This window comes from Pongo pygmaeus, chromosome 9 (genome assembly GCF_028885625.2).
Source record: "Pongo pygmaeus isolate AG05252 chromosome 9, NHGRI_mPonPyg2-v2.0_pri, whole genome shotgun sequence".
Classification (NCBI taxonomy): Eukaryota; Metazoa; Chordata; class Mammalia; order Primates; family Hominidae; genus Pongo; species Pongo pygmaeus.
The window spans coordinates 15,657,049-15,682,408 of NC_072382.2; the positions used below are offsets into that span (position 1 = coordinate 15,657,049).

Consider the following 25,360-nt stretch of genomic DNA (forward strand, 5'->3'; position numbering starts at 1 on the left):
AATGAGATGGTAGTGGAAGAGGTATTGGTTAAGAGATTTAGGCTGGGTGCAGTGGCTTGTGCCTGTAATCCTAGTACTTTGGGAGGCTGAGGTGGGAGGATCACCTGAGCCCAGGAGTTGAAGACCAGTTTAGGCAACATAGTGGGACCCTGTGTCTACAAAAAATAAAAAAATGTAGCTGGGCGTTTTGGCGTATGCCTATAGTCCCAGCTACTTGGGAGGCAGAGGAGGGAGGATCACTTGAGCCCAGGAGGTCAAGTTTGCAGTGAACTATGATTGCACCATTGCATTCCAGTCTGGGTGACAAAGTGAGATCCTGTCTCAAAAAAAAAAAACCATCAGGCGTGGTGGCTCATGCCTGTAATCCCAGCTCTTTGGGAGGCCGAGGTGGGCGGATCACGAGGTCAGTAGTTTGAGAGCAGCCTGGCCAACATGGCGAAACCCTGTCTCTACTGAAAATACAAAAATTAGCCGGGTGTGGTGGCGGGCACCTTAACCCCAGCTACTTGGGAGGCTGAGGCAGGATTGTTTGAACTCGGGAGGCGGAGGTTGCAGTGAGCCAAGACCGTGCCACTGCACTCCAGCCTGGGTGACAGAGCAAGACTCCATCTCGGAAAAAAAAAAAAAAACCCAGAGATTTAGAATATGTTTAGGTGGAGCAAATATTTCGAAGGTGTTTGTGAAGATTAAATGAAATAATGCATGAGGAGACCATAGCATGGCGCCTGGAACACAGCAAGTGTTCTCAGCAGAGTGGCTGTTATTATCATTAATGTCATAGCCTTCATTGTTGTTATCCTTATCTGCCAATTACTAGGGCTACTTTAATTTTTTGTATAAGAAACATGTCTAAACCACAATTGGTGAGTTGTTTTTTATTAGTGGTTACAGAGAGAACTTAGGGTTATACTTTTACTGAAATCAACTTTTTATTTTTATTTTTTATTTTTGAGACAGCGACTCGCTCTGTCGTCCAGGCTGGAGTACAGTGATGTGATCTTGGCTCACTGCAACCTCTGCCTCCTGAGTTCGAGTGATTCTGCCACCTCAGCCTCCCAAGTAGCTGGGATTACAGGCGCACACCACCACACCCAGCTAATTTTTTGTATTTTTAATAGAGATGGGGTTTCACCATGTTGGCCAGACTGGTCTTGAACACCTGACCTCAAGTATTCTGCTCGCTTTGGCCTTCCAAAGTGCTGGGATTATGGGATGAACCACCCCGCCTGGCCTGGAATTGACTATTACTAACTATATATCTTTTAAAATGTTTGATTATTTTGAATCCTCAATTATCTCTGCTGTGAAACCACTGATTTTGGTATTCATTGGAGATTGACTCATAGGAACAGGAGTCAGCTATATGTTTCAAGCATTTTATTAGGCAAATAAACAGACTTTTACTGTACAACAGGACAGGTTATCCCAAGTTTACAGATGATAAAACCAAGGCCTTTGAAACATTCGTAGTGCAATACTGTGATGCAATTCTGACACTACCCACCCAGAGTTCCCGCAGACTCCCTAAGTTAAGGGCATAGTACCCAACAAAATTGCCCTTGCTTCAGATGCCAGCAACAAGTTGGAGACCCTAGGCCACCTGCACTTCTGATAACTGGCTATAAGTTCAGGAATACCCACAACTACCTCAGGTTTGATAATTCATTAAAATGACTCAACTCAGGAAAGTGCTCTACTTATCATTACCATTTTATTATTCAGGGTACAAATCAGGGCCAGCCAAATGAAGGGACCCATAGGGTGAGGTCTGGGAGGGTCCTGAACACAGAGCTTTGTGCCCTGTCTCCATGGAATCAGGGCACATCATCCTCCTGGCACATTGATGTATTCACCAACCAGGAAACTCCACTGAGCTTTGGTGTCCAGAGATTTTAGCAGGGCTTCATTATTTAGGTTTGATTGCAGGATTGAATTCAATATCCAGATCCTCTTTCATCCCCGGAGGTCAGGAAGTTGACCCAATATCAGGTGACTCAAAACCCTGTCTCTAATCACATGGTGGAGCCTGGCATCCTAAGTTGTTAGCATTAGCTATCTGGGGCCCTCCATGAGTCATCACCTCATTAGTATAAATTGTCAAGGTCCACCATAAATAACAGAGATATTCCTGTCACTTGGGAAATTACAAGGGTTTTATTCTTCATTATACAACAGAGGGTCATACATCTAATGAGGACTAGAGCCAGGATTTAATCCAGTTCTGTCTGAATTCAAAGCCCCAGCTCTATCCACTATTCCATTTTTACAATTAAGGACCTTAGATAAGTGGTTTGTTTAAGGTCACACAGCTAGTAACTAACAATAGAGCCCGGTCCCAGTACAGACTACCAATGTGTGCTCCTTCCATAATGCAGTTACTTCCATGATGCATGTTGGGGTGCATTTGACTTGTTTCTGTAAATTTTGCAATTGTGTTGTAGAATACAGCGTCCTAGCTAAGGTATATCAGTTGCCAGGGTTTGTCATCATTTAGTTATGTCTTATTCATAGATTTTTAAAAGTCAAGTGAGAAAAATTCAGTCAATACTTCCAACATTTAAGAAAGTGTAAGTCCTTTTTGATTTATTGTTTTATTTCTAAAAGTAATAAATATCAATAGAAGGAAATTAATACATTACTGTTGTGAGGCTGCATGGTGCTATTTTTCTGACATTTGGCTTAATTTGGATATCTCTTTCTGCTTCCAGGTACCATTCATTGTATTTTCCATGCAACTGGGCACCACTACACTTGGAAGAAAGTTACCACAACTGTACACAACATTATTGTGGGCAAGTTGTGGATAGATCAGGTGAGGAAAGGTACCCAAAGTGTGTGTGAAGTTTAAAAGAATACTTCTTTAGGTATATTTCTGCAGTATTTAGAACATGTGAACTGGTCCCAGAATGTTGCTACTGATTCATCAGTTTCTCCTAAGGAATTTCTCTCAGGCAGTAGCCCTACCTCTACCTCTCCAAGTTTCTGTACCACAAATTATTTTTTATAAATGACCAAATTATAACATTCATCAATGACTATTCTGCTAGGACTGTGTTGGGTGCTACGACAGGTAGAAGAAACAAACGTGGCCCTAACTCTTAATCCTTTCATTATTCATCAAATATTTATTGCCAGGCGGTATGCTAGGTCCTGGGGATACAAAGTCTGATGAGATGTCCCTCAAGAATTTATTATATTATTGGAGATACATGACCAATGTGTAGGTTGGAAAATGTGCAGCAACATACACTAATATAAAAGACGCCCTATGATAGTATCTAATTAATTGTCAGTTTTCTCTTAAGACAATGGTTGCAGCAAATTTAGAAAAGAGGGAATACTGTCTTCTGAGCAGTCAGGAAAGGCCTCACAGTAGATGTGGGAGTTAAGCTGAATCTTAAAGTGTGGCTTGGGATTTAGAAGATAGGAAGGGAAAATGGGCTGGGCATATTGACTCATGCCTGTAATCCCAACACCTTGGGAGGCCAAGGTGGGAGGATCACTTGAGCACAGGAGTTTGAGACTAGCCTGGGCAATATAGTGAGACCTTGTCTCTACAAAAAATTTAAAAAAAAAAAAAAAAGGGAGGGAAAATGAAATGAATCAAGTATAGAAAGGCCCACCATATGTAATTTGCAATTGTGAGTAGAGTATTTTGATTTAAGCAGAAGAGTTCATGAAGGGTACTAGTGAGGGATTGGTTTGGAAAGGTAAATTATCACGTGAATTTCAGTATATATGCTGAAGGTCAAATCATGCCATCTAACATGTGAGATACAATTCAAAACAAGTGGTCACTTGGTCTTGATCTCAACCTGGAAAACCAAGGTTACATAAGGATTCTATAGCATTCCCAAGGCTAGCTAAGATCTGAATCTTAAACAAGGGATTACTAGAATGTAAGATTGAAAAGTAAAGAATTATGAACCATGGGTTTGGCAGACATTGAATTTATCCAGTCTTAATAAAACTATGAATTTTTTCATTTTACAGTCTGGCGAAATTGATATTGTGAATCACAAGACAGGAGACAAGTGTAATCTTAAATTTGTTCCTTATAGCTACTTCTCTCGGGATGTAGCAAGAAAGGTAAGGGAAGTTGAAATTTAAATTGTTTCACTTAGCATGTATCTCTTAGCATAATCCTTTAGGACTGGAATGTATATACATGTGGGGTGTTATGGAGGTGTGTACATTATATATAGTGTATATGTACATATAGTGATTCAAAAAAAGTAGAGGTGAAAGGCTGGGTGCGGTGTCTCACAGCTATAATCCCAGCACTTTGGGAGGCTGAGGCGGACGGATCTCCTGAGGTCAGGAGTTCGAGCCCAGCCTGGCCAACATGATGAAACCCTGTCTCTACTAAAAATACAAAAATTAGCTGGGTGTGGTGGCGCGTGCCTGTAATCCCAGCTACTCGGGTGAGGCAGGAGAATCGCTTGAACCTGGGAGGCAGAGGCTGCAGTGAGTCTCGCACCATTACACTCCAGCCTGGGCAACAGAGCGAGACTCCGTCTCAAAAAAAAAAAAAAAAGTAGAGGTGAAGGAGAAAGTCATCAAGAAAGACTATATTGTATTACTAAACCAATTCCTTCTCTTTTCTGGGAATGACAATAAGTGAGGAAGTGAAAGTGTCAAGAGCAATGAGAGATTGAAAATAGGAAACACGGCGGAGGTGGGCGGATCACCTGAGGTTGGGAGTTTGAGACCAGCCTGACCAACATGAAGAAACCCTGTCTCCATGAAAAATACAAAATTAGCCGGGCATGGTGGCACATGCCTGAAATCCCAGCTAATCGGGAGGCTGAGACAGGAGAATTGCTTAAACCAGGGAGGCGGAGGTTGTGGTGAGCCGAGATCACGCCATTGCACTCCAGCCTGGGCAACAAGAGAGAAACGCAGTCTCAAAAAAAAAAAAAAAAAAAAAAAAAGAAAGAAAGTAAATGGGAAAACATAGAGGAAGGACTAATAAAAGATTTCAGGAAAAAGGGGTGTGATCACTGAGAAGTTTGAGGGGGAGTTGTGTGATACCACCATAATGATTTGTGTCATGAGTTTCTGTGGGAGACTGAAGAATAGCTGGGGATTTAAATCTGTTTATAGGTCCCTGTGAATTTCTTGAGAGAAGAAACTATAATTCTGAGTACCAGTCAGATGCTTTTTCTACATGTATCTTTGATACAAAAATCCCTGGGAAGGGTAGTGAGGGGAGGGGACAGAGAGCAAGAAGTGGGGATAGTTAATGGGTACAAAAAAAAATAGAATAAATTCTAGTATTTGCTGGCACAACAGGGTGACTACAGTCAAAAATAATTTAATTGTACGTTTTAAAATAACTAGAAGAGTATAATTGAATTGTTTGCAACACAAAAGATAAATGCAAATTATAAATATATACACTTACTATGAACTCACAAAACTAAAAACTAAAAGTTTACCAAAAATCCCCATATAACAAAAAATGATAATGAAATCCCCAAGTCATGGCTCAGTTATTTCAAGTAGCAGAAAAAAAATACAACAAAATAATTTGAGGCCAGGCATGGTGGCTCATGCCTATAATCCTAACACTTTGGGAGGTGGAGATAAGAGGATTGCTTGAGCCAAGGAGTTCAAGACCTGCCTGGGCAACATAGCAAGACCCTTTCTCTACAAAAAAAATTAAAGACTTAGCCAGATGTGGTGGCACATGCCTGTAGTTCCAGCTACTCGAGTGGCTGAGGTGAGACATCACTTGAGCCCTAGAGTTGGAGGCCACAGTGAGCTGTGATTGCATCAGTATACTCCAGCCTCGGCAACAGAGCAAGATCCCATCTCTAATAATAATAATAATTTGGATGACTCCCTGGTGTTTGTTATAACAGGATCTAACCATTATTTATCCTAGGACTTCCAGTATACTCAGGTAAGCTAATTCACAATGAATTCTACATAGCCAAGCCCTGTTCTCCACCCTTGCAGGTGACGGGGGAAGTGACAGATCCATCAGGAAAAGTCCACTTTGCTCTTCTGGGGACGTGGGATGAGAAAATGGAATGTTTCAAAGTACAGCCAGTCATTGGGGAAAATGGGGGTGATGCTCGACAGAGAGGCCATGAAGCAGAGGAAAGCAGGGTCATGCTGTGGAAAAGGAATCCTTTACCGTGAGTATCAGCATGCATGCTGCCCAGATACCACTTTGACCTTGACTGTGGAGCAATATTGAAGGCATTTCTGCCTGCCCTCTCACTTAATTATGTGGGGAATTGAGCAAGGGAAATTGAGACCTTTGGAGAGATTAACAGAAGGTTGTCATTGTATGATTTGACTTGTAGCATGCTTATTTCAAGGAAGTTCAAACCAAACTACATCTGACAAAAAATACTTTGTGCTTTCTAAAGGTCCTTTGGATTGTGATTCAGAAGGGTATTTTTCTACTATTTAGAGCAAAACTGTTCAAAAGTGGCTAGAGGAGGAAGGTGCCTACCACCTGTTAACAATTTAGCCTAAAGGCCCATCAGCAGCCAGGTGCGGTGGCTCACGCCTGTAATCCCAGCACTTTGGGAGGCCAGGGCAGGTGGATCACTTGTGATGAGGAGTTCAAGACCAGCCTGGCCAACATGGCGAAACCATCTCTACTAAAAATACAAAAATTAGCCACATATGGTGGTGCGCACCCGTAATCCCAGCTACTTGGGAGGCTGAGGCATGAGGATGACTTGATCCCAGAAGTTTGAGGTTGCAGTGAGCTGAGGTCATGCCACTGCACTCCAGCCTAGGCGACAGAGTGAGACTGTCTAAATAAATAAATAAATAAGAAAAAGAAAAAAAAGCCCAGCAGAAAAGAAAGATCCCTGAGACAATGTACAGGACTTTGGAAACAAGATGGAGGTCACTTATTTCCTGTCATCATCTAATACGGCCAGTTTGTAGTGATAGCCAAGATTATCCCAGAGAGAGTTAAAAAGAAAACTAAGGAAACAGGAGTGAGGAATTTTCATTCAGTAGAATGTTTCCTTCTTTCTAATGAACGTAGATAATTTCAGCTGGGCACCACACAACACCAGAAGACTATGGAACTGGTGATGCCGGGGAGTGGATGGGGAGGAATCCAATTTGTCTCCTTTAGTTAGGGCAATGTGACATGGTCCTAGATCCTTTTCACAGATCCTGTTTTTGTAGAACAGCCTTGGTGATGTGGCCTTGGCAGTGTACTTAGTTGTTGCTCTTTAAATAGGGTCTGGGCTCTGGGATTACCATTTCTTTTTCTTATCTTCTACTTTTAGGAAGAATGCAGAAAACATGTACTACTTCTCAGAGCTTGCTCTGACTCTCAATGCTTGGGAAAGTGGCACTGCCCCTACAGACAGCCGGTTACGACCTGACCAGAGACTGATGGAAAATGGGCGCTGGGATGAAGCAAATGCGGAGAAGCAGCGCCTAGAGGAAAAACAAAGACTTTCCAGAAAGAAGAGAGAAGCGGAAGCTATGAAAGCCACAGAGGATGGTAATGAACTTCCCTTCTACTCTTCTTTCTTGATGCATGGAGAATGCCAGCACTAATTTTTTTCTTTCCTCTCTTTTCCTTTTAGGCACACCATATGATCCCTATAAGGCACTGTGGTTTGAGCGGAAGAAGGACCCTGTTACCAAGGAGTTAACCCATATTTATAGGGGAGAATACTGGGAGTGTAAAGAAAAACAGGACTGGAGTTCATGCCCGGACATTTTCTGAAATGGCAGTAACAAAAAAGAGGAGCATCTAATGGAGAAGAGGACAGAGGATGTGTGGGAAAGCTGGGAGTTGTGACTCTCTTACCAAGTGCTTTCCTCAAGTTTGTCTCTCTTGACCAATCATTTTTTCCAAATCAATCACCAGAAGGAGACACCAGTGGTGGTGATTGGCTGGTTGCCTTAGCTGATTGAAACTGAAATCGACATATGAGATACTATCCTATGTCTGTAAGGGAGAGGTTTAGTGGCCGAAGGTTAGTGTTATTCCACATCCACAAAGTCAAGTATTCTTGGCTCTTCTTTATCCCTCTGCCCCCATTTAAGATGATGTCACTCACCCTCCCCTTGTAGTCTCCTGCTCAGCCAAGATCTGCGTAAGATTGTGAATTCAGGGGCATTTTGGTGCTGTTCAAAGCAAGAGCCGAATTTAGAAGTTCCCTTAAAAAACACATAAGACTTACCAATGGAGGCATCGTGAATGGTTGCAGTGGAGCTTAGGTATAACATCATCAAGTGTGTTCACACGCGGTGTCGGTTTAATGGAGTGTTCACGGGGAGATAACTGCGATATTGGAACACCTGTGAGAGAGATTGTTTTATAGGACTGGAATATTCAGAGTTACATTCTTGGAAGTTTCTGTTTTTACTTGCATCAAACACCCCTCTGTTCTCCATCATCTTTAATAGCAACTGGAGACCACTTTGGTCATTGGTAAGAGGGGTGCATTCTCCTCACAAAGGGGTTTTATGGACTTCCTCAGGCGGAGAGCTTCTGAGAACACAGGCAGGATGGAAAAAGACTACTAGCCCCTTTTGCTTTCCCAACCCCCCTCAATGCCATCCTTCATTGTCTTTCTGGCTTCTCTTCTTTCTCCTGGCACAGTACCATTTTGGGTCTGTGCTCCAGTGTGGAGCAAAACATTGCCTGTCCCATTCTGATATGCTTCAGAATTTGAGAGCAGAAGTTAATCTGGAACAAAAGTTTTCACCGTCTCTCAAGCCCCAAGGACTGGAGCCACCTCTGGAATAATGTGTTAAATATCTGTATATTATATATATGTAGAGAAAAATCTAATTTTTTGGTTTGATTTTCTTCCCATTAAGAATCTTGTTTTTTGATATCCCTTGTCTCCCTGAGACTCTCTCTTGGACACGTGTTGATGTGGATGGCACTCCTCTGCTCTCCATCTTTTATGGGCAGAGAGATTCAAAACCTGAGCAGGATCATGTCTGGCAGTTACTAAACAGGGACTTTGTCCATGGTTTGTATCATGGGGTGCCTACTGCTGTCTAAACTCTGCTCTCCTAATTAGCTGACTCTTGAAAATGAAATCCTAACCTCTTTCCTGCCTCTTTTCTTTCTCTTTTTAGGAAGAGTGTGGGTAGAAAGTCCGGAGGGCAACTTCCAATTTAATTCTGCTCTGTCCGGCGCATAGGCTAAATCCCAAAAGAACTTTCTTCCTAGGATGTGGGGCTTAAAGCACCGTCATGTGGGGTGGATCAGATAATTGCTCCTGTGGGGCCCTGGCTTCCTTCTCTGCTTGTTCGGTATTTGTTTTTGTTGTCTTGTTGAGAAATACCACCCCTGTGCAACCCACCCTTGGTTGAGGATCACAAATTGAGGTGCCTTCCTTGTATGCTTTTTGTTAGTATTTTTTGTTTTTGTTCCTTAACTGCTGAGCCTCAGCCAGCGTGGGTCCTGGGGGGAGATATCATTCCAAAGGAAGCCATCCCTACGGGGAAATTGGTTTTACTGGGTAAATTAGTACTTTTATTCCTTCCCCTATCCCTTCCTTCCTAGTTGTGATAAACATGGGAGAGGAGTGACTTTGACTGCTGGGGAATTTCCTCCTAAGAACCTTATTCCCAAAATAAGCCAGGGGTTATGTCAAGGCTTCTTTCAAGGAGGCTCATAAAAGCAGTGACCTCATCCGGGGCTTTGGATAGAGTGAGAATTCCCCAACTAAATTGGACTTCTCTGCTTTATCCCCTTTTCTTCCTTCACCATCTGCACTACATTTCTGGCTTGATCCCCAATCAGATTCCCGCTAATGGAAGAAGTTTAGAATCTTTCAGGTGGAATAAAGTCACAGGAAAACAAAACACAACTATATATATTTTCAGTTTTTTTGCCTTATTGCTTTTTTTCCAAAAAAAAAACTACTAAATTAAATAATTTTTTAAAAGTCATATTGTTTGTCTGATTCACTTCTGCTGCTAGGCAGGAAGTGGTGTTGGGGAGGTGAAGGAGAACTGGTCCAATGGTAATTTGTTCTGCTCAAGAATCTGAAGCCCAGAAGCCCTGGTCTTCATGAGAAATGGAAAGAAAAGCTGTTCACCACTCCGGAGGGGCCATGAGCAGAGGAGTAGTTTTAACAGCCCCTGCTGCTTAAATTAACAGTCATCAACATCCCACCTTAGTACAGGGGAATAGTTTTTAGTGTTTTTGGTACTGGGCCTGCTTCACTTCAAAAATTTTCCCCGTAAATTTAATTTATCTTGTCCATTTAGATTCTCAGATTGTTGGCTGTTTTATGTAGGAATTCAAATTCTGTTTTTTGTTTGAGACAGGGTCTCACATTGTCACCCAGGGTGGAGGGCAGTGGCATGACAGCTCACTGTAACATCCGCCTGCTGGGCTCAAGCGATTCTTCCTACCTCAGCTCCCCAAGTAGCTGGGACCACAGGTGCATGCCATCAGAACCAGCTAATTTTTGAATTTTTAGTAGAGACAGGGTTTTGCCATGTTGCCCAGGCTGATCTTGAATTCCTGGGTTCAAATAATCCACCAGCCTCTGCCTCCCAAAGTGCTGGGATTACAGGTGTGAGCTACTGCACTTGGCCTCAAGTTCTGTTTTTGAAACAAGCAATTGAGTTTTGATTTGAAGACCTTTGAGAAAACTAATGACAGTGGATATGTTTGTACAAGTTTTCGCTGGAAAGTTCAGGTTCAGGGAGGGGATAGGCAAAGTAACCTGTGGTCCTGGCGGGGGCTCAGATCAGAGCAAGCACAATTCCTGCCTGTGGGAGGGACCTCACATTTGCTGAGCATCTGCCTCCATGTACAGGGTGCTGAAATAGGAACTCTGACCATTCTCTGGCTTGCACATAAACAATTTTAAGAAGAAAATGTTGCAATCATTTTGAAGATGAAGGAAACCTAATTTAAATAAATTCACTCAAGGTCATGTAGCTGGTCAGTTAGTCACAGTGTTGGAATTCAAAGCTGGGTTGAGTTTGTGACCTCTACAGTCCTGTGCTCTGGAAGAAACTCTGGGTTGGAAGGCAGCTGATAATTAAGTACTTTCCTCCTAGATTGTATCACATCATGTATAAATGCACATTTCCATTTCCAGAAGCTAATTAATATCGATAGCACCATTTCTTTTTTTTCTTTTTTTTTTTTTTTTTGAGATGGAGTCTCGCACTGTCACCCAGGCTGGGTGCAGTGTCGTGATCTCAGCTCACTGCAACCTCCGCCTCCCGGGTTCAAGCAGTTCTCCTGCCTCAGCCTCCCGAGTAGCTGGGATTACAGGCGCATGCCACCACACCCAGCTAATTTTTTGTATTTTTAGTAGAGACGGCGTTTCACCATGTTGGCCAGGCTGGTCTCGAACTCTTGACCTTGTGATTCACCCACCTCAGCCTCCCAAAGTGCTGGGATTACAGGCATGAGCCACTGCGCCCGGCAGCACCATTTCTTTTAAGGCTGTACATGAAGAAAGGAACATCCCTGAAATTCAGCCTACAGGTTCCTTGATTGATCAAGGCCCTTATGTCTACAAAGTTGGCTCTGATGTCAGGGATGATTTTCTAGCCTGGTTCTTAGGAAGGCCACCTAAGTGTTCAAGTCATTTGCCTGACTCTCATTGGCTGGATTTGGTATTAAGTTTCAGCAAAGGTTTTTTTCCGGCAAGCTAAGGAACCACTGCGGTAGACCCCTGACGTTTGTGAGAGCTGTATCCTGCAATCTTGAATACTAGCATGGCATACAGTGTCCTACATTAGGGACAATCAAATGTAGCTGAAACATTTAACGATCCCTCATTGAATCCTTTGTTATTTTTATGTTTATTTTTTAAGATAGAGGTCTCACTATATTTGCCCAGGCTGTTCTTGACTCCTGGGCTCAAGGGATCCTCCCACCTCGGCCTCTTGAAGTGCTGGGGTTACAGGTGTGAGCCTCTGTGTCCGACCCCTCATTACGTCTTTTAATGTGACATGATGGGCTAGGATGTGGATCTTGAGGGGTCTACCATGCTCAGTCATGATTCAAAATTATGACTCAGCAAAATGATAAACTATTAAATTTGTCGGGGACCTCTGAATTTTTACAAAAATGTTAATCCTATACATTTAAGGGTCTGCTGTACTTTCAGCAAGATAATTGAGAACCAACCTACAGTATTGTCCTAAAAAGAGGTATAGAAAATCTTTGCAATTCATTCACTATAGTTGTATATTTTGTGCAACTCTAAGAGTGTTATCAAAATTTATAACTTGCTTCTAAAAGTTTATAAAACCTATGGCCAGGCAGGGCGTCTCATAATCCCAGCATTTTGGGAGGCTGAGGTGGGAGGATCACTTGAGATCAGGAATTCCAGACCAGCCTGGCCAACATGGTGAAACCCCATCTCCACTAAAAATACAAAAATTAGCTGGGCATGGTGGCAGGTGCCTGTAATCCCAGCTACTTGGGAGGCTGAAGTGGGAGAATCACTTGAACCTGTGAGGTGGAGGTTGCAGTGAGCCGAGATCACTCCATTGCACTCCAGCCTGGGCAACAGAGTGAAAAAAAAAACAAAAACAAACTTTTGCCAAGTACTCTACCATACCCAGTGGGAAGCATCCCAAGCCTTTCATGGCGCTGCCCTCCAAAGCTCATAATTTGTGGTTAAACTCTCCTCATAATTTTTGGCTAAACTCTCCTGCTCACATTGATCCCTCAGGGGAAGGAGACAAGGTAGCCAGATGAGGCTTCTTTAAAAGCAAAAAGCTGAAGGTCTCGGATCTTTTACAAAGAGTATTGCAGAGGTCACATCTTCTAAGTTTGACCAGGTGACATTAGAGGTTACTAAAGAGTTGGTCCTGAGATATGGCTAGAGATTTTTAAATTAATTATTAATTCCACATTTACTCTAGCCTGTTATGTGACATACATTGGGGATACAAATAGCAAGAAAGAGCGTAAACAGGCAATTGCAATCCAGTTTTATAAGTGGTGTAAAAGCACTGTAGGGACGACTATTCTGTAGTGAATTAGGAGAGAGGGGATAAAGACATGTCTGAGAAGACTTCTAGAACTAGGAGAATGTATGTGAGCTGAGAGTTGCAGGTTACATAGGGGTTAGGAGAAGGGCAATGTCAAAAATGCTGCATGGAGGAAGATGAAATGCAAGGCCAAAGCATTCTGAGTTCAGATAACTGCATGAATAGCTTGTGTTTAGGGTCAAAGAGAGAGCCCTGAGATATGCTCCTGGAGAAAGGTTAGCCCCAAGTTATGGAAGGCTTTACATACCCTATGGAGAAGCCATGTAGCTCCTGCCTGCAATTCTAACATTTTGAGAGGCCAAGGCAGGAGGATCCCTTGAGCCCAGGAGTTCGAGATCAGCCTGGGTAACATAGTGAGACCCTGGTCTCTGTTTATATTTAAAGGGAAAAAAAAGCCTGGGGTTTTTTTTTTCTTTGCTTTGCTTTTTTTGTTGTTTTTTTGTTTTTGTTTTTGTTTTTTTGAGATGGAGACTGGCTCTGTCACCCAGGCTTCCAGGCTGGAGTGCAGTGGCGCGATCTTGGCTCGCTGCAAGCTGCCCCTTCCAGGTTCAAGCAATTCTCCTGCCTCAGTCTCCCAAGTAGCTGGGATTACAGGCACGTGCCACCACGCCTGGCTAATTTTTTGTATTTTTAGTAAAAACAGGGTTTCACCATGTTAGCCAAGTTGGTCTTGAACTCCTGACCTCAGGTGATCCACCTGCCTCGGCCTCCCAAAGTGCTGGGAATATAGGCCTGAGCCACCCCATTCGGCCCAAGAGCCTGGATTTCTGTTTTCAACTAGAGAGCTAGTGAAACATTCTTAAGCAGGGTGGAAAATGATTGGAGAGGGGCCGGGTGCGGTGGCTCATGCCTGTAATCCCAGCACTTTGGAAGGCCGAGGCAGGCGGATCACCTGAAGTCAGGAGTTCCAGACCAGCCTGGCCAACATGGCAAAACCCCATCTCTACTAAAAATACAAAAAAATCAGCCAGGCATGGTGGCGGGTGCCTCTATTCCCAGATACTCGGGAGGCTGGCGCAAGAGAATCGCCTGAACCCGGGAGGCAGAGGTTGCAGTGAGCCAAGATCGTGCCACTGCACTCCAGTCTGGGCTACAGAGCTCCCTCTCAAAAAAAAGAAAAAAAAGAAAAAAAAAAAAGGAGGTTGGAGAGGATACGAAGATGAGACACGGAGGGATTCCAGAAAGGATGAAGTAGAACGAAAGCATTTCATGGCTTTCCCATAAAATGGAGGGCAGAGAGAAGAAGGAATTCTTATTTTTCTGACTTAGGAAACCTAGATGGAAGATGGTAGTAAGATAAGCAAGTTTAGAAGGAAAGTTAGGTTCATTTTTAATTTTTTTAGAGATAGGGTCTCACTGGGTTGCCTAGGTTGGAGTGTAGTGGCATGATCATAGCTCACTGCAGCCTCCAACTCCTGGGCTAAAGCAGTCCTCCTGCCTCAGCCTCTCTAGTAGCTGGAACTACAGGTGTGCGCCACTACGCCCAGCTTATTTTTTATTTTTTGTAGAAACGGGGTCTCACCATGTTGCCCAGGACGGTCTCAAGCTCCTGGCCTCATGCAGTTCTCCCACCTCGGCCTTCCAAAGTGCTGGGATTACAGGTGTGAGCCACTGCACCCAACAGGTTCAGTTTTAGACATACTTTGTAAGATGTGCCTGTTCAGAGGTCGAGTAAGCAATTTTAGAAAATGGGTCTTAAAATGTGACAGTGGCATTTTTGTGAGAACGGAGGAATGAGAGACTGAGAGAGCCTGCACATAAAATCAATTGGCCAACTTAAAAACACATATAATACCTTGACCCCATCTGCAGAGATTCTAATTCAATTAGGGGCTAGGGCAATTTTAGACGCACACACACACACACACACACACACACACACACACGTATATAATTGCCCTACCCCTAATTGAATCAGAATCTCTGCAGATGGCGTCCAGGTATTTTACATATATATGTGTGTATGTATGTGTGTGTGTGTGTGTGTCTTTTTTTATACATATACACATATATGTATATATAAATTATATATGTATGTATATGTGCATGTGTGTGTTATCACACTGGGACCAGGTGCAGGGGCTCATGCCTGTAATCTCAGCACTTTGGGAGGCCGAGGAGGGTGGATCACCTGAGGTCAGGAGTTCGAGACCAGCTTGGCCAGTGTGGCGAAACCCCATCTCTACTCAAAATACAAAAATTAGCCGGGGCTGGGGGCGGTGGCTCACGCCTGTAATCCTAGCATACTAGGAGGCCGAGGCGGGGGGATCACAAGGTCAGGAGTTCGAAACCAGCCTTGCCAATATGGTGAAATCCCGTCTCTACTAAAAATACAAAAATTAGCTGGGCATGGTAGCACACAACAGTATTCCCAGCTGCTCGGGAGGCTGAGACAGAAGAATCGCTTGAACCCAGGAGGCAGAGGTTGCAGTGAGCCGAGATCATGCCACTTCACTCCAGCCTGGGCGGCAGAGCAAGACTCTGTTTCAATAAATAAATAAATAAATAAATAAATAAATAAATAAATAAGCAAGCCGGGCGTGGTGGTGGGCTCCTTTAGTCCCAGCTACTCGGGAGTCTGAGGCAGGAGAATCGCTTGAATCCGGGAGGCGGAGGTTGCAGTGAGCCGAGATCGCACCACTGCACTCCAGCCTGGGCAGCAAAGCAAGACTCTGTCTCAAAAAAAAAAAAGAAAAAAGAAAAAAGAAAAGAAACTGACTTAAGCATAGACAAGTAAATGACTCAAGAACATAGGCAAGTAAGTGACCAGAAAAGGACTTAAATCCACTCTTTGTCAATATACCTAGAAACCGACTTAAGCATAGACAAGTAAGTGACTCAAGAACAGGCAAATAAGTGACCAGAAAAGGACTTAAATCCACTATTTGTCATTAATATACCTAGCCTATGGTAAGTCTATACTACGGTATTAATTTTCCATAGCCGCATAACTAATTACTATAAACAGTAGCTTAAAACAACACCTGTTCTATCCGTTCACGGTTTATCCGTTCATCTGTAGATGATAAGTCCCACACGATATGACTGGGTTCTCTACTCAGGGTGTCACAAGGCTGGAATCAAGGAGTTGACCAGCTTGAGTTCTCATCTGGAAGCACTGAGGGGAAAGCTGCTTCCAAGCGTATTCTTGTTCTTGGCCAACTTAGGTTTCCTGCAGTTGTAGAACTGAAGACCAATTTCCTTGCTGGCTGTCAGCTGAGAACCACCCTCAACTTCTAGAGACTGCCCACATGTTTTTGCCACATGGTCCCCTCCATCTTCAAGTCTTGTGTTTTGAGTCTCTGACTCCTTTCTGCAACCAGCTAGAAAAAACCCTCTGCTTTTAAAGGGCTCAAGTGATTGGTCAGGCTCACCCAGATAATCACATATTTTAGAGTAACCTGTACTATATAATATCACCTAATAACAGGTTATAAATTAATATGATGAATTTCATAGTCCCAGGGATTATGCAGGGTTTTGTGGGGCTGGGAGGGTGTTTTGTGGGTCATTTTAGAATTTTTCCTACTTCAACTACCAAGGGAAACCAAAAGGGTGAAATTTAAGCTAAACAAATGATAGGCTCTTGAGTCTGAAAAAACTGTAAAGTCACCTAGTTTAGGTGTGACAGCCACAAACATCTCATTTCAGATGTACTCTTTTCTTAACCTTTCTTGAGAATGACAGTCTATACTCATCCTCCATTTTAAGCCTATTGTTTATAAATTCTAAACTAAGGTCATGTTTTTATTTCAAATTATAATGAGCCCATGCTGGCTCCTTATTTATGAAGCAAGTGAATACGAAGCGTTGAATTATTCTAACAGCCTTATGGAGTTTATATAAAACTTTTTTTTTTTTGAGACGGAGTTTTGCTCTTGTTGCTCAGGCTGGAGTGCAATGGCGCAATCTCGGCCCACCGCAACCTCCACCTCCCGGGTTCAAGCGATTCTCCTGCTTCAGCCTCCCAAGTAGCTGGGATTACAGGCATGCGCCACCATGCCCGGCTAATTTTGTATTTTTAGTAGAGACGGGGTTTCTCCATGTTGGTCAGGCTGGTCTTGAACTCCCGACCTCAGGTGATCCGCCTGCCTCGGCCTCCCAGAGACACCGCGTCTGGCTAAAACATTTTTAAGTGAGTAAATGCAAGAGATGAAAATTATGAAATGGGAGGTGGAGGAGGAATAAAATCAGCATATTAGAGATATTATTAAACCACAGCTTACTTCTTAGAGTTTGAGGGAAGCCTGACTTCTTTTTTTTTTTGACTATATATATTTAAAAATGAAAAATGCCAAGATGGTATTCCAAAAATTGAGGTATATTTTTAATGCTAGGTTTAGCAAATCAATGTTTTTAACAAATACTGTACAGTGACTCTATGTTTACCTCATGTGGAGGTAGCATTGAAAGTCTACATTTGAAGCCTTTACAAATGGCCTTCTTTACCTCTTCTATATATCCTGGATTTCAGTCTGAAGAAAAATCACAATGTTTATATATATCTACCTTGCAAAATCTGCCTTTGCACAAGAACAACAAGTATATTTTAAAAATTTATGGCAGTATTGTTTTTAATAATGAGATATAGAAAAAGGTAAAAAAGCCGATAGTTGTCAGTTTGATTACATAGATTATGTTATAACCATACAATCCAATACTGGCGAATGTGGACTAAAAAGCATGATAGGTCTACATAACTGCCATGAAAAAAGTCCATAATATGTTTTTAAATGAAAAAAGCAAATTGCAGGGAACTTAAAACAACAACAACAACAACAACAAAAACTCTGAGAAAAGTGATTTATCACTTCTAATTTGTAAACAAGGGCCTTGCCTTATCACCTTTGTAACATTTGTAAAATGCCTACTTCTAGCTGAATCCATATGATCTTTGTTACCATGGAACAAATACTATTTTATTGTAATTATGTAAAAAGAAAAGAAAAATGTTTTCCAGGGCAACCGAAATAGCTCCGTTGGGAAAGCGTTAGACTGAAGATCTAAAGGTCGCTGGTTCGACACCGGGTTTCGGCAGCGTTTTCACTTTTGGCGTTAGTCATCACTACATGTGATTTCTGCACAGTCATCAGGGTCAACACCCTGTGGGTTCTCACTCGGGCTGGGGCAGTTAAGGGAAAACTTATCGGCATTTTCCTCTGGGAGGGAGGATACTGGGGACATACGTCCTACTTTTTAAACTGCCCAGTACGAAGTTACGCCTCTCCCCTCACTTGGAGCCTGGTTTGAGACAAGCTCTCCCGGAGCACTGCGCATAGCTCACTTTCTTGAGCAACCCTGTCCCCCCACACCCCGCTCCTCTTCTTTCGGGTTCTAGGCAGCCGTGGGCGCTGCGACCTTTCTCTCATGGTCAGAGGGGCGGGAGCTCTCGGCCTGCGCCGCCTCCGCCGCATGCTTGGTCGCGGGCTCGCCGGGAATGGTGACAGCCCGGGCCCCTTCTTGGCCAAAGGAGCCGGGATTTGTCCAGCTTTTTTAACCATAACAAGGACCGGGGCCGGGCGCGGTGGCTCACGCCTGTAATCCCAGCATTTTGGGAAGTCGAGGCGGACGGATTGCTTGAGGTCAGGAGTTCGAGACCAGCCTGGCCAACAGGGTGAAACCCTGTCTTTAAAAAAGAAAACAAAAACAATAACAAGGACCCTAGAACAGCTCTTAGGTGGGGCAGGAGACAGAGATCGGAAGCCCTTCTGGTTTAAATCTACACTAGGATTAGAAGACCAAATACAGGACGTCCAATTAATTTCTTTTTTTTTCTTTTTCCTTTTCTTTTCTTTTTTTAAGATGGAGTCTTGCTCCCATGCTGGAGTGCAGTGGCGTGATCTCGGCTCACTGTAACCTCCGCCTCCTGGTTTCAAGTGATTCTCCTGCCTCAGCCTCCGGAGTAGCTGGGATTACAGGTGCCCGGCTAATTTTTGTATTTTTAGTAGAGACAGGGTTTCACCATGTTGGCCAGGCTGGTCCCGAACTCCTGACCTCAGGTCATCCTCCTGCCTCACCCTCCCAAAGTGTTGGAATTACAGGCACGAGCCACTGAACCCGGCCAAAATTTGAATTTCAGAGAAACAACAAATACTTTTTACTACAAACATGTCCCAAATATTGCATGGAACATACAAAGTACGTATTTGTTGTTTCTGTGAAATTGGATTTCACTGGACATCCTGTATTTTTATTTTCCAAATTGCAAGTCACTTGTACATCATATCCTTGCACCCCTCTGAACCCTATGCACCACCCTCTCCGCCCCAGCAAAGATATCCAGACGCTGTATGCAGGAAGAACTGAATTTCAGAGGACACCGTTTGATCTTCAACATCTGATAGTTTACAAAACAGGTTTGTATCCATTGGCTAATTTGTTATCAGCACCAACAGAGAAGCTCCTGGCAGAGATCACTAGGAAACACCCCGGGAATCAGCCATCCCACCAGTTTCTAGGCTTCCAGAGTTGTCCATGCTTGTCCGGCATGGGGGCGGAGGTCAGTGGAACTTGGAGGATATGGATTGAATTTCGGTAGAAAGCCTCATTAAGATGATGAACCACAGCCGGGCACGGTGGCTCACGCCTGTAATCCCAGCACTTTGGGAGGCTGAGGCGGGCGGATCACCTGAGGTTGGGAGTTTAAGACCAGCCTGACCAAAATGGAGAAATCTTGTCTCTACTAAAAATACAAAATTAGCCGGGCATGGTGGCGCATGCCTGTCATTCCAGCTACTCGGGAGGCTGAGGCAGGAGAATCGCTTGAACCCAGGAGGCAGAGGTTGCCGTGAGCCGAGATTACGCCATTGTACTCCAGCCTGGGCAACAAGAGCGAAATTCCGTCTCAAAAAAAAAAAAAAAAGATGAGCCACTCCACTCAAGGCAAGACAATGGAACAACACACTTAGGGAGTGCCTTCTTTTTAGCCAGGCTGGACCATGGAGGGAGAGGAAGGAGATCCATGTGCCACATTCTAAGAACTCGCAGTGTGGTAAAAGGCAAAATGAAGCCAGCCGTATGGTTTTTTAGGCCTATTTATACCCCTCTCCCCTTTCTGTTAATGTTTGCCAATATGCTAGCTGATATGGGGCTTCACCTCCAAAATCGTTGAGTTCTTGGGTGGAAAGATGTATTTTGATGAGGGGCTCTTGAAAATCCAGTGGTGATCAATAAGAAGAAACCCCAAGTGATCATCTAATAGACGAGAGAATTAAACTTTGCATGAGGTTTGGTCGAACGCCATTCTAGATGTTACTAGGAAGGTGTTTTTGGTTTGTTTGTTTGTTTGTTTCTTTTGAGACAGGGTCTTGTTCTGTTGCCCAGGGGTGGGGTGCAGTGGCACCATCACAGTTCACTGCAGCCTCAACCTCCTGGGCCTCAAGTCATTCTTTGGCCTCAGCCTCCCTAGTAGCTGGGACCACAGGTACGCACCATCATGTCTGGTTAATTTTTTGTATTTATAGAGACGGGGTGTCGCCACGTTGCCCAGGCTGGTCTCGAACTCTGGAGCTCAAGCGATCCGCCTGCCTCGGCCTTTCAAAGTGCTGAGACTACAGGTATGAGTCACAGCCCCTGGCAATGAAAGTATTTTTTACGTGTGATTAACGTTTAAATCAGTAGACTCCAGGTAAAGAAGATCACCTTTTATAATGTGCCTCATTAAATCAGCTGAAGCCTTTAAGAGCAAAGACTGGAGTTTCTGAAGAAGGAATTCTCCTAAAAACTTTGCTATAGGCCAGGCGCGGTGGCTTACGCCTGTAATCCCAGCATTTTGGGAGGCTGAGGCGGGCAGATCACCTGAGGTCAGGAGTTCCAGATCAGCCTGGCCAACATGGTGAAACCCCGTCTCTAATAAAAATACAAAAATTAGCCAGACATGGTGGCGCATGCCTGTAATCCTAGCTACTTGGGAGGCTGAGACAGGAGAACTGCTTGAACCTGGGAGGCGGAGGTTGCAGTGAGCCAAGATCGAGCCACTGCACTCCAGCCTGGACAACAGAGCAAGACTCCATCTCAAACAAAAACAAACACACAAAAAAAACTTTGGTATAGAAAACCTGCCTTCCTGAGTCTCCAGCTTACTGCCCTGCTGAATTTATTTATTTATTTATTTAATTATTTAATTTTTTTGAGACGGAGTCCTGGTCTGTCGCCCAGACTGGAATGCAGTGGTGCCATCTGGGCTTACTGCAACTTCTGCCTCCTGGGTTCCAGAGATTCTCCTGCCTCAGCCTCCCAAGTAGCTCGACTACAGGTGTGCACCACCACGCCCGGCTAATTTTTGTATTTTTAGTAGTAACGGGGTTTTACCATGTTGGCCAGGCTGGTCTGGAACTCCTGACCTCAGGTCATCCACCCGCCTCAGTCTCCCAAAGTGTTGGGATTACAGGCATGAACCACAGCACTTGGCCTGCCCTGCTGAATTTAAACTCAAGATGGCAACCTTAACTCTTATCTGAATTTTCAAACCGTTAGTCTGCCCTACAGGTTTTGGGTTTGCTGACCCCCACAATGTGTGAACCAAGCTCTTAAAATAATCTTTCTCTACCTCTGTTTCTATCTGTCTCTGTCCTACTGGTTCTGTTTCTTTGGAGAACCTGACAGCATGCTTTAAAGTGTTACTTATACACAGGTAAGAGTGAAGAATGAGATTGTTACTATTGCTCTGAGCAAAAGCCAACCACCTTGGGACCAAAAGTGGGAGGCATATTCCTAGGAAATGCTGGGCTTAGCCTTTGCCCTAAAAAGGCAAGCCCTGTCTGTTTTCAGCCTGAAGAGGAGAGGGGGAATCCTGGTGAGAAGCATTTGGAATTCAAGCTCAGAGAAGAAGACACGGTATTTCTGGCTGAATCACATTTCCTGCATGCCTGCACACTCCTACTCACCTTTCAAGGCACAGTTCTAATGCCTTTCCCCCCCTGCCAGGTGCTACTCTGCCTTCCTTCTAGTCATTTCTCTGGGTTACCAAAGGTCTTGCTTATTTCTCTATTAAAGCATTGATTAAAGGCCATCTCGGCTCACTGCAACCTCCGTTTCCCGGGTTCCAGCGATTCTCCTGCCTCAGCCTCCCGAGTAGCTGGGACTACGGGTGCGCGCCACCACACTCGGCTAATTTTTGTATTTTTTGGTACAGACCAGGTTTCACCATGTTGGCCAGGCTAGTCTCAAACTCCTGACCTCAAGTGATTGGCCCGCCTCGGCCTCCAAAGCGCTGGAATTACAGGCGTGAACTACTGCTTTGGCCAAGCTGCATTCTCAAAGGTGTAAAGGATAGCAGTATATACCACCCCAAAATATGCCACTCCGGCCTAAGGATTATTTTGCGCTAAAGGCAATTGGGAAGAAGCTGATTAAAATAAAGCTCCATAGCCTCCCCCTATCTGCCTAAAAGCAGGATATACATTTACAAAGTCGTTCCTCCTCCTTTCTCTACGAGGAAGGACAAAGGTTGATAACCTAAGACAACTTTAGATCCTTAACAGCTTGGAGACGTGAACAGAGGGGACCAGAGGAGTATATTTAACAAGCTTTAGGAACCTGCCTTTATCTACCATTAATTTCCATATATGTGCTTTCCCACAATTTGCTGTCCCTGGAGACCCGAGGTCCTTTCTTTTTGCTTTCTTTTTTTTTTTTTTTTTTTGGGACAGAGTCTCGCTCTGTCGCGCAGGCTGGAGTGCAGTGGCGCGATCTCGGCTCACTGCAACCTCTGCCTCCTAGTTCAAGCGATTCTCCTGCCTCAGCCTCCTGAGTAGCTCGGATTACAGGCGCGCGCCACCAGGCCCGGCTAATTTTTGTATTCTTAGTAGACACGGGGTTTCACCACATGTTGGTCAGGCTGGTCTCGAACTCCTGACCTCAGGTGATCCGCCCACCTCGGCCTCGCAAAGTGCTGGGATTACAGGCGTGAGCCACCGCGCCCGGCCTTTAAGGTCCTTTTCCTTTGTGTTGTCACTTCTCCAAAAACGTATTGTTCTTTGTTGACTATGCTGTATAAAATGGAGTTCTCAGCCACACCTTTGGAATTACTCATTCCCTGGGTATGTCCCATGTATATATGAAATGCACATGTTAATACACTTCTGTTTGTTTTTCTCTTCATTCTGTCTGTTGTTACAGGAGTCCCAGCTGAGAACTCGAATTGGTAGAGGGAAGATTATTTTTCCTTCTCTATAGGTGCTTGGAGGTAACGAGGGGAAAGGAGTTGAAAGGAAGGTGACATTACAGTTAGCGATGGGACAGCACGTGCGAGGCCTAGAGGACTGAAAGTTCTTGATGGGATCTGTCAGAAGAAAACAGCTGCGTGTAGAGGGGAGCAGTGGGAGGGGCGGGTCGGCTTGCGAGCTGCGACGAAGCTGCGCGTGCGTCGAAGCCGCGGCCGTGGGGGCGGGGTGGGTCCGGAGCGCGCTCACTGGATCTCCGGCGAGCTGTGGCTACCACCCGTCGTCTCTTTTCAGCTAATCTGCTTCACGCTACTTTTTTGAGGTGGGCACCTGGGATGGGGTCAAGGAATCACAAAGTGGCGTCTCCTCGGAAGGGGCAGCCTGATGTCTTTAACCACTGAACTGTGGTTTCCGACCGGACGCGCTTTGGGTTCAGGGCTAAGACACGCGTAGGCGGTGCAGACAGTTCAATTCGTGGGCGGCTTTTTCTCTCCCCTGCGCGGTTTTGCAGAACTGAGGGTTCACGTTTGCCACGCAGTCTCTAAATATAAGGAGAACGTGCTTTATTTAACGAATCTGTATTCAGCTGCCAAAGAACAAGCTAATCACCTTTCCTCCCCACGCCCGACTTCGCCTGCTCCCAGTCCTCGCCGGATTTCTGCATCGGAATTGAATTGGATCACACACAAAGGAAGAGCCCAGGAACTCGTTCACCAGCTTGCTCATTAGTTCACGGCATAATGATAACACAGTCTTCATTAATGGAAGCCATACTGCTGGCGTGAGCCCGGATAGCTCAGTCGGTAGAGCATCAGACTTTTAATCTGAGGGTCCAGGGTTCAAGTCCCTGTTCGGGCGGTGTTTGTTTTTTTCCTCATTAAAAGAATGACAACCAATTTTAGGATCTTTTGTTTGTTAACCCACTGCAAAAGAAGGGAATAAAGTCCTGGATTGTGTAAACTGCGACCTCAAACACTTCTCGGAGGGTAAGCCTGGGCCGTCTATGGGGATAGGCCTTTGTGCAGAGGTATACGGGAAACTTCTAATCCATCACTTCGGGGGCTGAAATAGGCAGATTATTCTGTAGCCACCTGCCGGGCTGCTGTATCCCAACAGCGGATATATCAAAGGACCAGGCTCCCCCAGTGACAGCCTCTCTTCGCTCCCCTGTGACGGCTCCTGCTGACCCTCCCTCTTGTGTTCTTTCCGATTGGGTGCCTGAGGAATATGGCTGGGATCCTGTACATTCCCAGCCCTCCTTACTACCTTAGGAAAGAGTTTTCTGTACTATGAAAAGGAAGTGATGATCATCTAGAAACTGAAGCCCCAAACTGAGCCGTTCCCCTCGTTAAACCAGGTCAAATCCACCCCTGACTCCCCTCTCAAAAGTGTGATCTGAACACAGGAAGAAGTTGAGGCGGAGACAGCAGCTTCTGTTGGTGGGAGGAAGAGGGTGTGTATTAAGAGACAGCGTATTCAAGGGACTGAAATGGGAAAAATGAAATGTTAGTGCTCCCCTACTACAAATTAAAAAGGGAAACAGGCAATCCTAGCACTTTGGGAGACCGAGGCGGGCGAATCACAAGGTCAGGAGTTCGAGACCAGCCTGGCCAAAATGGTGAAGCTCCATCTGTAGTAAAAATACAAAACAATTAGCTGGGCGTGGTGGCCGGCGCCTGTAATCCCAGCTACTCGGGAGGCTGAGGAAGGATAATCGCTTGAACCCGGGAGGCGGAGGTTGCAGTGAGCCGAGATGGCGCCACTGCACTCCAGCCCGGGCGACAGTGCGAGACTCTGTCTCAAAGAAAAAAAAGAAAAAAAGGCGGGGTGTGGGGGAAACATCCGGCTCCTGCAGAGGTTTTTAGAATGTAAAGTCATCAACGTGAGCTAATTTTCCCTGTGAAGTGAAGGGACCGATTGCATCCCTTGCTTGGCTAATGATGGAGCCTTCCTGGCTTCAACCAGGCAACGGAAGAAAGTCGGTCTTGATCTCCTCATTGACAGGATAGGGATGTGGGCTGAACGTGTAAGAGGCTGCCCTCTTAGCTGGTGGACTGTGGTGCCCAGTGAGTCCTGATTAGTGGGGAAAGGCCAGGATGGCGACAGCACCCAGTCGTGAGGCAGGGCTTTCACCCTGCCCACAGGAATGCTCTACCGTGGTCCACACAGATCCTAGCATTACCTCCCGCTCTCTAAAGCTCAGCTTCCCC

General features: G+C 44.7%; 1 protein-coding gene, 1 long non-coding RNA gene and 1 other non-coding gene across 3 annotated transcripts in view; all 3 read left to right on the forward strand.

Annotated features, from left to right (window-relative positions):
* Nucleotides 1-9,906, forward strand: part of OSBP (oxysterol binding protein) — a 40,500-nt gene extending 30,594 nt beyond the window's left edge. Inside the window, exons 10-14 of the mRNA XM_054438207.2 lie at nucleotides 2,709-2,812; nucleotides 3,994-4,089; nucleotides 5,965-6,146; nucleotides 7,269-7,489; nucleotides 7,575-9,906. Of these exons, the coding sequence (XP_054294182.1) occupies nucleotides 2,709-2,812; nucleotides 3,994-4,089; nucleotides 5,965-6,146; nucleotides 7,269-7,489; nucleotides 7,575-7,717 (746 nt within the window). The 3' untranslated portion in view covers nucleotides 7,718-9,906. The remainder of the gene's footprint in view (nucleotides 1-2,708; nucleotides 2,813-3,993; nucleotides 4,090-5,964; nucleotides 6,147-7,268; nucleotides 7,490-7,574) is intronic.
* A 9,361-nt stretch (nucleotides 9,907-19,267) lies between these two features.
* LOC134740324 (uncharacterized) lies at nucleotides 19,268-21,927 on the forward strand. The gene is made up of 3 exons (XR_010127719.1): nucleotides 19,268-19,343; nucleotides 20,451-20,543; nucleotides 21,757-21,927. It is a non-coding gene; the product is annotated as an uncharacterized LOC134740324 (long non-coding RNA).
* A 2,008-nt stretch (nucleotides 21,928-23,935) lies between these two features.
* On the forward strand, nucleotides 23,936-24,008 carry TRNAK-UUU (transfer RNA lysine (anticodon UUU)). Its single transcript has one exon. It is a non-coding gene; the product is annotated as a tRNA-Lys (tRNA).
* Nucleotides 24,009-25,360: the final 1,352 nt, after the last annotated feature.